This window comes from Tachypleus tridentatus, chromosome 9, assembly GCF_004210375.1.
Source record: "Tachypleus tridentatus isolate NWPU-2018 chromosome 9, ASM421037v1, whole genome shotgun sequence".
Lineage (NCBI taxonomy): Eukaryota > Metazoa > Arthropoda > Merostomata > Xiphosura > Limulidae > Tachypleus > Tachypleus tridentatus.
Genome location: NC_134833.1, coordinates 101295062 through 101311128, shown reverse-complemented (window position 1 = coordinate 101311128; position 16067 = coordinate 101295062). Strand labels below are relative to the sequence as shown.

General features: G+C 31.3%; 1 protein-coding gene across 10 annotated transcripts in view; it reads left to right on the top strand.

Annotated features, from left to right (window-relative positions):
* Nucleotides 1-15861, top strand: part of ema (C-type lectin domain containing ema) — a 60882-nt gene extending 45021 nt beyond the window's left edge. For 6 of the 10 annotated variants that reach the window (XM_076456076.1, XM_076456077.1, XM_076456074.1 and 3 more), the window contains 4 exons: nt 783-946; nt 1272-1578; nt 2828-3201; nt 12266-15861. In XM_076456076.1, coding sequence (XP_076312191.1) covers nt 783-946; nt 1272-1578; nt 2828-3201; nt 12266-12835 — 1415 coding nt within the window. In that variant the 3' untranslated portion in view covers nt 12836-15861. The remainder of the gene's footprint in view (nt 1-782; nt 947-1271; nt 1579-2827; nt 3202-12265) is intronic. The other 4 variants (XM_076456078.1, XM_076456079.1, XM_076456075.1 and 1 more) reach the window with 1 other exon arrangement.
* Nucleotides 15862-16067: the final 206 nt, after the last annotated feature.

Genomic DNA, 16067 nt, shown 5'->3' with positions numbered 1-16067 from the left:
CTTTTATTAACACTTTCCTACTTCAGTCATTAGAACATGCTTCACTCATATTATGACTAAAATTTTGTCAGTTTGTAACATAAAACTTAGTTTCTTGTATTTTACAAAAACAGATTCAGAAAGAAAGATCCATAAAAAAAAATAATGCCAAGACTATTTCTCTTATGTTTTTAACTACGTTTTTTTATCACTGAGAAATGGGAAAACTCTACTAACTGGCAAAGGTTTTGAGATATTAAAGTACCTTTCAACAGGTTCCTACTATGCATTGCTGTCTACTGCAGCATTGTTTCTTCATTTTTTTTCTTTTGTTTTATGATCAAAATGACTTTGTTTCACCACAACTTCAGCTTTTTTTTTCTAGATTTTGTTTTTGTTGACTGGAAGAGTGATATTTCTAAAGGATTTTATGAGAGTGGAGTGCTTTAACATTACTATGATATGGCATGTTATACTATCTGCTTGAAAAACCAATATCTCTGTAATGCACCGTAGAAAGTCATGCTTTCAAGAAAGTTCCGTTTTTATAAATATAAACTTTAAAAACTGATATAATATGCAATTTTAAAATCTAAGCCCATCAGTCACAACTTTGAATATTTATCACATTAAGAGATAAATATTAATAATTTGTTTAATATAAATAATTGATTCAATATGAAATATTGATGTATGGTTATAATAAACAGGTTTCATTGCTAATATTTTAGTTAGTTCATTTAAAACAATTACTAAGATTAGGGATACATGCCTTACTGTGATTATCTTCACAAAATGTGGAGCTCATTTTCCAGATAACAGCGACCTTATTGCGTGTACGGTACTCACTAAAAATGGAGAGAAGATTCGCAGGTTTATGGTGATTGACATCCTTCAGTTAATCCTTGTTCAGCCTGACACTAAGAAGTTAGGATGGGGTGTTGCCAAATTTGTTGGATTTTTACAGGTATGTGTGTGTATTATTACTAAACTGTGCTTTTTAGTTGAAATTACAGTGTCTAATAAAGGAATTCATTCTCATTTTGATGATAATGTGAGAATTTGATATCTTGTTTTTTAAAATCATAAATTACTTTATTTTATTTGAAGAAACTTTACAGTAACAAAAATCATCTGAAAAATATTGTTTTAATGTAGTTTAAAATCTGTCTATACTGTTTAGTTCATTAGTTTATGAATCAAGTTTTTATTTTCCTTAAAAAAATTTTAAAATGGAATACTTTAAACAGTTATGACAAGATTTATCATATTAACATATTATTTATTACTAGGATATTGAAGTTGCTGGTGACAAAGATGATAGTCGATGCCTTCATCTCACTGTTCATCGACCTGCATCATCAGCAGGAGCTACAGCAGGGAATGGACGAACACCTCTATTAGCTGCTAGGTTTGTGTTTGATGACCACATCAGGTGCATGGCAGCTAAACAGCGACTTACTAAAGGAAGGCTTAAAGCAAGACAGAGAAAATTACACCAAATTGCAAAATTATTAGAACTGCCTGAACACATTCAACCTTGTCCCTCTCCTCTCCGTCAGGGACTGCATGTGATAAGGGACACAGATAATCCTTCAGGTTTGAACACTTGCTTGTTTTCATTTTATAAATATCACCATATGCCCAATTTAATTTTTCATTAATGCAAAAACAGATTTTTTCTCTTACTTCCTGAAACAAAGAAAATATGATTAAACAAATTCTAATTGAAAAGATACTTTACTTGTATCATTAAATAACTGTAAAGTGTTCCACAGTCTTCTGTTATGCTGTTAAACTTGGCAAAATAATTAGTTCTCTTTGGGATTATTTTATTATAATCAACGATAGCCAGTGCATGTGATAATGTGCAACTTATCATGTTTCGAAATAATTTTACTATAATATATTAAGTTTATTATATGGATGTTTTTATTAGAATGTCTGTAAAGACAATCTCTTGTTTTAAAAACATACTATGGAACTATTTATTTATTTAGGTCATTATAAAACTAAAGTTTATAGATGACTTAATTGTTAAAGAACTATCCTTTATTATTATATCATTTGTATACAGAATGGTTTAGTTGTTGAAAACCTACATGTTTTATTACATTAAAATACATGTATCTACATATATTTTTTATTATTATTAAACTGTCACAAAAATAGTCCCAATTTTAAAACCAGAATTGGTAATTATATTAGTTTACAAAGACTTACATAAAAGTGTGTAACAGAGTGAATACTCAGATTGGTAACAAGCTTAATGATATAAAGAGAATTTTATCGTGTGAGAAAAACAGCAAACATGCATCACTAACTTTGAGTTTTAAGGTCTTATAACATTAAAATTTGGGTTTTGATACTCCTGATGGAAACAGCACACTGTGTAAATTTGTGCTTGATAATAAATAAACAAGATCTTTATTGTATCACATTTAGAAAGTGATTAACAGAATTTTAAGTTGAGTTATAAGTGTAAGTTTAGAAAGACACACTGAGATGTGAACTAGATGTAAAAAACAAACAGTCAGAACTTTCAGGTTTAAGAAAAACATGTGCTTAGATTTACCATGTTTAAAATGAAATAAAATAAATTTAGATCTTAAGAAAGATATACTGAGTTGGACAATCTTTAGAATAGCACACAGGATTGCTCTAAATTTAGAAGTGGTCCAACAGAATTGTGCTAGGTTTAGTTATGTATACATAGAAATGTATTAGATATGTAAAACAAATACATTTGTTTTATATGAAATAAAAAGTAGCTGTTTGGAATTTTTTCAGTCAGGAATACGATATGTGAATATTATTTAGATACAAAATCTAAATGTGACTATTTCAGCAATACACAGAAGCCAATCACAAGACACAGGATTTCGCAGTAAAGCATTAGCCTCTAGCAGTGGTCAGGGCCCTTATCGTCCACTTTTTATATCAACGAACAGAGTGCCAGGTTTTGCCACCATGATGAAACGAGAACAGAATTCTCTGCCAAGCTCAATACAACATGAAACAAGTGGTGGTGAAAGACAGCGTAGACCAAGTGGAAGTCCTTCAAGTCAACGACACTCTTCAATTCCCAGATCTCGAGACTCGTCTCCAAGGCAACAAAGGAACAGTAGTTCTGAGGAGATTCCACTAGAAGATTTCTCTAAGTCACGCTCTCGGCATAGTAGTCCTAATCTAAAGAGACAAAGTGCTTCTGGCTTACCAAAGGTAAAAACTCAAGGTCTAGAAGTAACTTATTACTCATTATTTTATTCTAGTGTGATTCATTTATACTAAAGTTATAGTCAGTCTTGACCTTTTATGAAAAATCTTCTGTTACTTAATATTTTACAGAAGTTTTGATCACTGTACACCAGTTATTTTCAATCTTTTTTGGCTCAGGACCCATTTGTAAAATTTATGGTAAGTTGTAATGAAGAAGATAGCTTAGGAGCAAAAATATCTAACTTACAAAATATAAGTTTTAATATATATATGTATATGTAAAGGACGAAAATGTATGTGTTTGTTTTCATTATCTAACTACTTCAGGTCATTGAGCCAATCTCAATCAAACTTTCTGAGATGATAGTTTGAAATGATGGCCATATTTATATAAGGTTAACAGCCCCCATTATTGCTGTTCTTGAGCATTTATTATCTTTGATGTAAGTTAACATTAGTTGCATATTAGATGGCATCATCCTTTTATGGAAAAAAAAAATATGTACTACAATATATACAAAGTGTGGGGGGAAGAACACAAAAACATCTTATATTTCTGATATATATATATATATATATACACACACATATATCACTCTCCGTAGAGGAATGTAATGAAAACGTGGCCACCACTATTGCAGTAATGCATTATACCAGTTTCCTACTTTGATCCATAACATTTCAGCTTCAGCTCATAAGACACTTTCTGTGTCTAGTGACTGTCAAAGTGGAAAAACATTAAAGAGATAGGCCTTGAAAGAAGATAACAGAAAATACCCCTGCTGCCACTACCTTTTAATACAAAGTCACTCTGATCATTACATAGTGTATGTCATGTTTAAAGTGCACACACAGTGAGTTTTTACAGCTTACACAAAACTTTTGGTTATGTAATAATGAATGCTATAATGATATGTTATAAAAATATTGCATGAAAATTAATTGTTTTTTGTGTTATCACATAATCCACCCCCACACATGTACTCCAACTAGTGTAACATGAATTACTCTTTATATTGTCGATATTACTTGGGCAAAGCATAACTTTTATACCCTTGAATATTAATTTTTTACATAGCCATAAACTGAAAAATCAGACTCATTTGCAATGTCCACCTGTCACATCGTCTCTTTCACAAATAGTCAGTAGTTCTCTCTGATGTGTTATAGTATATTATTTATAACCTATAGAAGAAATCCAGAGTTTTAATTTATCAAACTATGACCCAATTGTCTTATAATTTGAAGATGGTGTGAGTACAAAACTTTTATGTATATAATATTGTCCATCTTGTCTCCAGTTTGAAAATTTTCATTGTAATATTCATATCAACAAGCTTAGCTAAATATTTAAGAGGCTGTTATTGTATTGTTAGAAAGCCAGGTAAATTATGTTGGTTATAAGATATTGTTTGCTTTGTACATCTTGTTATTCTGTGTTCTTAGATGTATTACTTAACTGAATAAAAAGTATTTATGGTACTAGTACCATTAACATAAGAAGGTATGCTCATCTTTCATCAGCATAAAAGCATCATTTTTTTTGATCATTATAAAAGTAACTAGAATTTAAAAATTGGAAACTTTTGAATTAGAATAAGGGAAATAAAAAAATAATTCTTTATGAGATATGCTTGGAAGCAGCTTGTGAATTATGCAAAGATGCCAACCATTACAATTTGAGTGTAATCATTACGATTTTGATGTATACATTACGACTATACGCTTATACAGACAAATATTACGACTTATTGCAACTTCCAAATTATTATATATTATATAGGCCTACAGAATAAAGTGATAAATTGTTCCCTCAGGGCTTGAAAGGAGTGAAAAGAAAATTTCTAGTGAGATACAAATAAATTTTGATAATAAATAAAAGACATAGTCTAAATGGCTACTTGCGATAATCATGTTTGTGCTTGAAATAATAAAAAATATTTGTATCTCTGACATCTACTAATAGCTTGAGTGCAGTGCTTCTCAATACTGGTGACATGGGGGAACCCATAGTTACGTCATCAGTGCTTGTCAGCCACTCAGCCCTCGCGTAGATGGGTATTTCTCGTTTTATAAGCGGCATAGAAACACCAATGCAATTGTTCACAAGATGGAAAAAAAGAGGCCTTGTTCACCAGATTGTCTTGTTTCTGGCAAATCTAAAAGGACTAAAACTGTGAAAGGGCTCTGTCTACAATCATTACACTCATTCATTTGAAATGGTTGGCATCTCTGAATTATGTAATTCAATATGGTACGCTTTTAAGTACCATAAACCACAGTTAACCACAGTTAAAGAACTGTGCATTCACAAAATGATTTACAACTTGTGTAGTGGATTATTAATTAGACACAGGTCAAAGTGCAATAAAATTTAAGTATAAACAGATGTTTACTGTTATAAGCTCTGTTCAATAAACAATTTCACTCATTTGAGAAAGAAAGAGAAATTTAATTTCATATTTTTTTTAAGTGTTTACAAAGTCAGTCAAATTGATTGAAGGTGTTTACAAAGTTAGTCAAATAGATTGAGGGTATATAGAATTAGAGTAGAGAAAATAATAGATAAAATGTAATGGTTTACAGAAAAAAATTCATACTTATTTTAGAGGTTATGTAAATACAATTTGTCAATTTTCATTTGAAATATTTGTAATCTTAAAATTAAAATCACTTGCCACCCAGAGCATTTAACACTGACTCTGTGTATTTATGGGTAAAGTTTTAGTGAAAATATTGAATTTAAAAAAATATGATTTTTTGGGTACAAAAGATTTGTAATGTTTCTTGAAAGCTTGCCAAATTTCATGAAGATACATAAACTGTATGAAAAGCTACATTACCGAATCTGTGATAGTTACTTTGGGGTCTCAAGGTTGGTGTAGTTCCACTGAGTCCATAACAAGACAGTTAACGCAGTACTTTTGCTTTTGCAATGAGTTACGGATGTGCTTCTTGCAGCTGTTTTTAATTGGTTGAGGACTAGCTGTATATGTAGCAGTTACACAATTATTTTAACAAATGTATCATAAAGCAAAGATACTTCTGTGAGTTTTAATACAGATTTCAAAACCTGTAAAAATTTGTTTTACAGTGTTATATAAAATGCTTTAATGTAGATATTATTAGTTTATTTTGTGAATGAATATTCTATGATTGTTTAGTTTTTTTATTAAAAGCAGACAGTTTTTAATAATTGTATTTGTAACTTATTGATATTGAGAGCACAATGACCAGAGACAATTTAGTAATAAACATATAAATAGTATCAGTTCAATGGGAATGAGCAGACAGACAAACACAATAATAAAAGTCATAGACCTGATGTTTAATGTGTTAGTGTAAGACTAACACATTAAATATTGGGTCTATGACTTTTACTATTGTCACTAACAGTATAAAAAGAGATAAGAAGAGTAACTTGTTCCATCAAATTATGGTTTTAAAATAACTGAATCAGCCTGAGTACACTTTTACAAAAGGAACAGAGGATATCTTGAAAAAAAGAAAAGTAAACAATTACTGGAAGAGCAGTATACAACTACAGTAACTTGTGTCACAGTTGTAAGTGAATTCCACACAGAGTACTAGTGGGATAGAAACAGAAAGAAGTAGTTTGGCTTGTCAACTGAAATTCTAAAGGAGTTGAATAGACCTAAGTGGACTTTTGAGAAGGAAAAGAGTACTATATAGTGTTTATGATATGCCTGTGATCTCTGTAGTGTAAAGAAGTTGTTCTACAACATTTAACTAGTACTGAATGTATACATTATTTTGAAAACAAATGGTGCAGGCTGTTCATTTATTGTTTAATTTATTGCCAAAAAATAGCAGACACCTATCGTAGAAAACTAAGTCCAACATCGCTGTACAAATATATACATATTTATGCCATAAAGAAATATAAGTAAAAAGCTTTAATTGACAACTGGTATAATAACTTTTAACATCTTACATACAGGATTAATATACTAAAGTATATTATAGTTTTAAAACAATAGAGAAACAAGTTATGACCTGTATTGGTGACTTTCAGTGCTATGCATATAAGGTTTCTGTTTAAAAAATAAATTTGTGTTAACCCTTCTATGCTGCTCATGGGTCGAAGCCCATGTCATTGCATTTCTTGACTTGCATTCAAAATTTTATTGAACTACTATTTTATGAATTTATGTCAATAAGTTTGGAATGAAATTGTAAATTATATAATATAAAAGTAAATATTAAAAGAACATATTTAAATATAGATGTTAGTGAGTCAAGTGGTATGTTGAATGCTGCACTGTTTAAAATTACATGTTTGTGATGTCAAAATACTAAGCCTATAATTTTGTACTAAAACAACTCAAATTACTAATATTGACAACCTAGAATATAAAATAAGAACCTCATATCTTATTTTGTTGAGATATGATTTATGTATTGAATCAAACAGTGGCCACATTCTGCTCTATCCATTCTTTGAAACAGTCCCTTATATACCCATAATACAGTATATGACATGTGAATAACCAGTTAACAGCTTAGAATGTCCCCAGAACGATTTTCTCAGTCATCTTAATCTGTAAAAAATCTACCATGTTCTTTCAATCCAAATTTTTAAGGAGATAGGTTGTGCCTTTAGTCTGCTTGAAGTTTCATATTTTGTAAAATCTAAATAAATCTTAGTTACTTAGCTTAATAAATTATAATGGAATTCTGTGGTATCAGTATAGTTATTTATGAGTATTTGGTTATTCAACTGTATATATAAAAAAAACAACTAAAAACTTGTTTGATATTCTCCACGTGAAATTTTAAAAGGCTTAGCAACCTACGAGGTGTGATAAAAAAATTCTAAGATTTCACTTCTATTCCAAAGAATAATGCACATACATTAGTATTATATGCTATACCCTTTAAAGTAATCTTCCCCCAGCTGATACACACTTGTTTCAATGTTCCTGCCATTTTTGGAAGCAATGCTGGAAGTCTTCAACTGTTATGTGACTAAGTTCTGCTTTCACATTGTTAGTTATGGATGGTCAGAATGTCATCAAATCTCTTTCAACAGACACAGCAGTATATGAAGGGGCATTGTCATGATAAAGAAACTAGTGACCATTCTCGTACAGCTTGCAGAAGTTTTTCATTCTCCCTCAAGCAAATTAAGACCTCTTTACAAACATCCTGGTTAACTGTCTGGCCATGAGGTATGAATTCATGAACAATACTTCTAATGTCATAAAACACAATCGTCATTGTCTTCACATTTGATCGAGACTGTAGTGCCTTATTCAGATGCGGTGATGATGGAGACTTCCACTGGAATGACTGAGGTTTTGTTTCAGGTTCATAACCACATACTCATGACTTATCACCAGTAATAATGACATTGATGAAACTAGGATCAACTTCTAGCCTTCTTTTCAGATCCTAGCACACTTGTCGACCATGAAACTTGTGATCATCTGTTAACAGCCTTGGAAAACGTTTTTCAGACACTTGACACATACAGAATTTTTCAGTTGAAATCGCCTGTTGTCATCCGAAAGAAAGGTCCAGCTCATCCGCAATTTTGCAGATCATTAATCAAAGATCACTTTGAGTTTTTTCTTTCACCTTAGCGACCATTTCATTAGTGGACAATGTTGACAGTTGCACAGAACACGAGTCATCTTTGACTGATTCCTGGCCATCTTGAAAGCATTTTATCCACTGATAAGTGACAGCCTTACTTAATCAGTCGTCAGTTCTTAAAGCAGTTCTTAAGATTTCGAGGATTTCTGTTCCTCCTTTACCATTTTACACAAAACTTGATGCAAACACGTTGCTCTTCTTTTCTGTCCATTTTTATTACAACATGGGCAAGAAATACATCTAGTTTTGAATACGTTTTTTGCAGCACAAGTATAAAGTCTGAAGAAACGTCTTGTTCCTGGGATAGATCACTATTTGTACTTTGTATACACCTCAGTGAAGCTCACTGTCTCTGTAACAGAAGTTGTCTTAGAACTTTTTGATTCAGACCTTTTTTGTTTGGCAGTAACCGAGTATAAAGGTTGTAGCTGGAAGAGATAATTGTTTCCTTAACTTTTTGATTTATTGTTCTATATTTAAAAACATAAGTTTAATAATTTATTTCTAAATAGTAATAATATAGATAATGTATAATAATTGAAATGTGACTGTATATTACAAAATGCTAGTCCAGTAAAACACAACCAAGACAGGGCAGAATAAAGGTCAGTTTTATATTACTGGACATGTAACATAAGTGCATGTGCACTGCTTCAATGCAAGTTATGTAATGTTAGCTACAAATGACAAGAAGATGAATATAATAAAAAATATATATACAGGGTGTCCCAAAATGTATACACACTTTGAATGATTTAAATACAATGTTTATTAAGATATATATTTAGGTTTTATAATCCAAGTTTAAGAAGACAATTGTAGAGTCTTTTGAGTTATTGCAGATGTTTAAACTGATGACTGTTCTGATCCAAGCACCATTAATATCGTGGACAGATGGAATTGTAAATTTCATGAATCATTTCATTTGGTAATTGGTGCATTCTGTTTCAGTTGCTGCTCTCAGCTCATTGACTGTTGCACATTTTGTGCTATAAACCTTATCTTTGAAGTATCCTCATAAAAAAAAAAATGTCCAGAGGTGTGAAGTCTGGTGATCGGGGTGGAAATTCATTTCTACCTCTTTGCCCAATCCATCTGTTTGGCAAATTTTCATTAAGATAGGCCCTCACATTACAATGGTAGTGGGAAGGTGCTCCATCTTGCTGGAAATAAAACTCATCAACCATAAATTGCTCTTGAATGTGTGGCATGACAAATTCTTGCAGCAAGTTCAGATAAACGAGACGGGTGACTCTGTTTTGGAAAAAGAATGAACCAGTTATGCCCAATGCTCATAATCCACACCACATTATAACCCCTGGTAAGTTTACGTGGTGTTCAACAGTAATGTGTGGGTTTTGAGGTGCTCCATAGGTGCAATTGTGGAGATTAACTGAATTATTTAACTTAAATGTCACCTCATCACTCCAGACAATCTTGTTTGGAAACTGTGCATCCTCTGCAGATTTTGCCATCAGATACCACTCGCAAAATTCAGCTCTCCAGTCAGGATCATTTTCATTGAGGGTGTGGACTAATACCAGAATAAAACTTTTCCAGTGAACGCACTTCAACATGCGATGGACACTCAATTTTGGGATTCCTGTCGCACAGGCTGTTTGCCTTACAGATTTTCTTGGAGATCGGTGGAAACTTTCTAACAGCTCTGCTTCTGGTGTGGGACTGGTGGACGATCGCTGTCTTTCAGAATGACCTTTATGGATGTTTTGAACAGTTCCATTTGTTTTAAACTTATTTCTGATGCGAGTAATGGTGAGTCGCATTGGTGGATCCGTCTGAAACTTTCTTCTTTGCACTTCAGCTACGTTCTCACACTTCCAGTAGCACTTTAAGATAAATTTCTTTTTTTTAAAGTTTAGTCTTGCTTCTGCCATGACTTCAAATCAGTTTGACCTGAAAATAAATAATGTTTGAGTGAGTTATAATCATTCAAAGTGTGTAAACATGTTTTAGGGACACCCTGTATATATGTAAATATATAGTGTTATGAGACTTAAGCTACTCAGACTAAACATTTGTATTTTCATGTTATAATATGTCGTTATTAATACTGGAAGATTAAGGATGTGATTCCAAGAATTATTTCATGTACAAGTTAACTTACTGGCTTTGTATTCACTAAACATAAGTAATAATAAAAATGATAAATCAGTCTCGTAGGATGTAAAGTTTGGCTCTAAGTTATACATTTCATTTAGGAATGTAACTGTAATTATATTTATTTGGATATTCCTTTGAAAATCTTTTAAATCCCCAAAGAAAATTGTTGATTTATTTTAGGTCTGTTTTTTAAACTAAGCCTTTATGTAAAAAAAAGACACTTTACTCTTTCTGTACTGTTTTAGAAGAACTTGCATCCTTTGATTATACACATAAGTTGTAAGTTTAATAACACAAAGCCTTCTGATATGTTATACTTACCTATATAATCAAATCAGTTTAGTTTTGGGCAAGATTGTTGAATTTAACATGATGTGTCTACAGTGGTAATCATGTGATTTATGTGAAGATAGTTGAAGTATAAAACCTGTATTTTGGGCCCTAATAGTAAAAAATTAAAAACACATTTAATGTTAGAGAAAAATTAGTAATGTGAAAATAAATATTCTGTTGATGAACAGATGAAATTATTTTTCTAGGTTACAGTTTCCTTATGTCTTAATGTTGTTAATGTAAGAAGCCTGGTTTTTTTGTTAGGCAACTTTTCTTGAACAGCAATAATTTATTAGTGATTTCTGCATACGTTTCTATACTGTGTTGGTTGAATTTGTACCAGAACTTTTTTTTAGGTATGATGGAATGCCAAATTTGGTCACATTATGGATGCTTCCATAGGTTGGAACATATGAAGCATTGCAGTGCTTTGCCTGTCTGTAATTTTGCCTTATTTTCTTAGCAATTCAATATGTATAATTTAATACAATGTTCTAAAGTCTATATGTTGACTTGTTTTGTTCATGCAGTATATTTCATTTAGATCCATCTGATTTTACCATCTTATCACCTGGTGGCAAATTCTAAAATTATACAGAATATGAAATATTGCATTGCACTTTATTTCTAAATTATTGTACAACTGTAGAATCATCAGATTGGCTTCTACAGGGTTCTGAACTAGCCTGCTTATTCTATAATCACCTCAATGTGTATGACTTAAGAATATTCACAATGCAACATTCACACTGATCGATCAGGTATTATCCCTTCATTGTACAAAAGTTAGTTTTAGAAGAGGAATTAAATTAAAAAGAGACAAGTTTGGAAGTGATAAGTTTTTGTAGTTTTTGAAGTTAGTGTAGTACTTACATATTTTTTGTATTGTATAGCTTTGTATTGTTATGTGCAAAGTGAATTAACTTCATATATGGTTAAAATAGTGTTAGAAAGGTTTACGATGATGTGTTTTTTTGTTTTGTTTTTATTTTAGGCCAGGATAAGTGCACCACCAAATATATCTCACATACCAGTTTTCTCTGGTCATACCACTATCTCATCTCCCTCTAGTAGACTAATTGAAGACACTGGTAAAATAGATACAAAGTTGGCAGCAAAATTGGGATGTCAAAATCATACTGTAGACTCTTGTCAAGAGATACCTGCCCCAAAAAGCCTAAGACCTGCTGAAATTTCTTCAGTCTCATTAGTAACTGGATCGTTAAGTGAAGATGTTCCTTGTTTGTTGCCACCACACAGTCCACAATTACACGCACAAGACGGAATTCAGAGCTTGTCAGGTTCTGACGGTGAGATGGATAGCCCATCTGAAACATGTACAAAACCTTGTTGCATGAATGAAACATCATTTACTGAAAAGCAGCTTCTGGCAGCATTGGATAAAACAAACTTAGATGATCAGCAATTGACGTGTGAAGAAATATCTCCCAACCTTTCTGAAGGTTTGTGTCATCATTCTTCAGCTACTGCTGCAGATCCTCAAAAAGCTAGTTGTGTGAAAAAAAACAATTCTGTAAATAAAGGTGCAGTACACACGGTATGATTACCAAAGTTTTCATTGACAATGATATGGACAATGTCATTAATTATTGTGTACGTATGGATGAGTAAATTTCAAGTTATAAATGAAGTTGAAAATTATTATTATTATGAAATGGTTATTTGTTTTTAATAGTTGTTTTGAACTAAGATGAATTTCATGTTTGTGTTGATATTATTAAGACTGACACACTTTAAGGTAGATTGACATAACTGTTTTGGAAGACAGTCAAACAGTGGAACTTCTGCATAATGTGACTATAACTGTTTGGTATTGTCAGTGCTCAAACTACAAAGTACAACTTGAGCTGGAATGAGATCTACATCTATAGGTTTTTCATTTTCAAGCAAATCATAATATGTGAAATTTTAATATATATGTACATTGCATGTATCATTTAGCTGTGGCCTTCAAGAATTTAATAATCACCCTTACAATGTTTTCAATGAAAGAAAATTAATCTGACATATAGTGTAAACAAATTAATCTTCCATCAAAAATACAAGTAAACAAACACAATGTAGAAACTTGCATGTTCTTAACATTTCAACTTATTTTAATATCAGTAGTCTAACACTTCAGCCTCCATTAGTGAAGATTTCTAAAATAATTTTGCATAGATTTGTGCTCTAAAATACAAAGCTTCTTTGTAATCAGAATGTGTGAGTTAAAAATTGCTGAAATTTATCATGTATTAAAATAAATTTTTGTAGAAAATGTTAATAGCTTTTATGAACAATTAATTACAAATTCTTGGAAGTGAATTCTTAAGAACTCTTTTTCAGAAACATGTTCACATCATAATGAATAATGTAGCTTATTAACAAAACTTAAATATTTGTTTTATACACAAGTGCATGTTAACTGTTAACAGGAATTGCTTTAAACATGTTAGATCTTGATGCAATAGTAAAAAAAGTTACTTTTCATCAGGACCCAATCTAGCAGACTTCCATGATATTGTAATAAAAAAATAACTTACCTTCATTCTGAAGAGTGAGTGGGATTAGAAATGCATTGTTAGCTAAGATACTATGTGTGAACTAGTTTTATAGGTTTTCATTGCAACTAAATTCAAAAGATTGACTAAACTTCTTGTGAAAATGATTTTATAGATATATATACCAGTAAAACCAGAGTACAGGTCTAAGAAACTAATCTTGTACCTTTAATATCTGTTTGAGTAAGAAATTAACTGCAGCTTGATTGGAGGTTTGCTGTGTATAAATAGTAAAGAGTTGGAGTTGGAGAAACAGTTGAACAAGTTAGGTAACAAACTATCTATTGAGTACCTTTTGAGCTAAAGTGTTCAAACTGCTATAAAAATGGTAGACATTCTGGGTTCTAGTAATTTATGTATAGTTGCCGAAACAAGCGTTCTGTGGCCCAATGACTCGCAACTTGCCTGTAATAGGGTCGAGTTTATTGTCAAACATACTTGTTCTTCCAGCAATGGGGCAACATATTATGATGTTTAGTTGTGTTATTTGTTAGTAAAGGGTAATTAAAAGACTTGGTAGTGGGTAACATTGATGTAGTTGCTTTCCCTCAAGTCTATTACTTATAAATTAGGAACACCTAACACTGATAACCCACAAGCTTTATGTTAAATTTCACAAAACAGATTCATTTACTGAAAAAATACAAAATATATATTAAACTCTCTTTTTTTTACTTTTACATCTTTTTTTTACACTGTAAATTGTGGATGCCCTTCAAATCAAATGGTTTACAAGCACAGATAGCATATTGATATTCATTTCTCTACCTGACTAATTCTGTTTTCTGATTATAAAATAATTGTGTTGGAAGCTGCAAAAAGATTGTATTTTAAATTAAGAAATTAATTGTTGTTTACAAGAAGATCAGTGGATAGACACTGGATTGATCATAGTTATGAAAACACTTAAATGTTTGCTTAGATAAAATTGTAATATTAATGATAACCTGTGCTGGCTGTATTCTGATTGGTGTATTTAAATACACAGCACTAATAAGAACTTCTGCACAATGTACTTTTTGTTGTTGTTAGGAGCATTTTGATTGGACCTGCATAGATATCCAACTATTTATCTTTATAAAAGTTTGGGGTTTACCCAGTGTTTGAAGTGGAGGAATAGAAGAAGCAAAATGGTTTGTGAAAGTTTTTGACACTGTAAAGAAAGTAGTGGAATTGTTTGTGATATTTCGAATATGAAAAATAAAAGAAAAGATAACCTAATTGGTCTGTGTATAATTTTAGATTAGGCCAGCATTTATCAGCTTGAAATAGCAACTCTAAATTTTTATAGTTTATTAACAGAATATGTTTCATTGTTGCTTTGTGTTATATCCTGCTGCTCATAGTGGTATGTAAAGGAGAACAAAAAGAAAGATATTTGATGTAGCTCTAAGCAACTGTAATAGTACCAGTGTAGTTTCAAGTCTTTTAAAAAGTAATGGGATGGTTTTTAGGCCTTCCTAAAACGAAGTTGGATTGCATTCCTTTTAATCTTGCTCCACCTCTAGCACAAGCTTTACCTTTATCTGTTTCTGGTACAATATGTATTTTTTTTCTGGTGGTATAAAAAGAGAACCAAAACAGTTTTTTTGTCATAAAATTATTGCCCTTAATTAAGATGTTTTGAATATGTTGATTCTTATAAAAGGTATCAGTAAGAAAAAAATATTATATTTGTGATATGCACCAAAATATGATGTTTTTGTAGCAGACAATCTCTAATCTGTGGCACACAAAAAACTGATTTCAGTCTATATCCTAAACAAGATCTATAGATCTAGCAGATAATCCACCTATGACTGGTAATATTTTGTATTCAGTCTGATCTGTCTTCAACATATTTTTCATCATAACAGATAAACTGCTTTGTAGCTCATAAAATTGTGTATTCAAAGTAAAGTATGTAATAAATTGATTTTTTTTTATCATAACAGGTAATCTCTCATCTGTGACCCCACAAGATACTGCTTTCAGGGTCATATATTTCACAAGATTTTTAATGTAAAATAAACAGCTCTAGATTAGCCAAGGGTGTGGTTTCAGAGCCTATTTCTGTTCTTAAGACAACATTATACAAATTTATCACCTTCCATGAAAAAATGAAATGAAGGCTTTACACTTGGACATCTTATGGCTTTTGGTTGTTCATCGTTTATAAATACTCTTGTACGAATATCCTTTGGCAGAAAGGAATTTCACAAATCTTTGTCATATGTATAACTAATGGTTGCAACA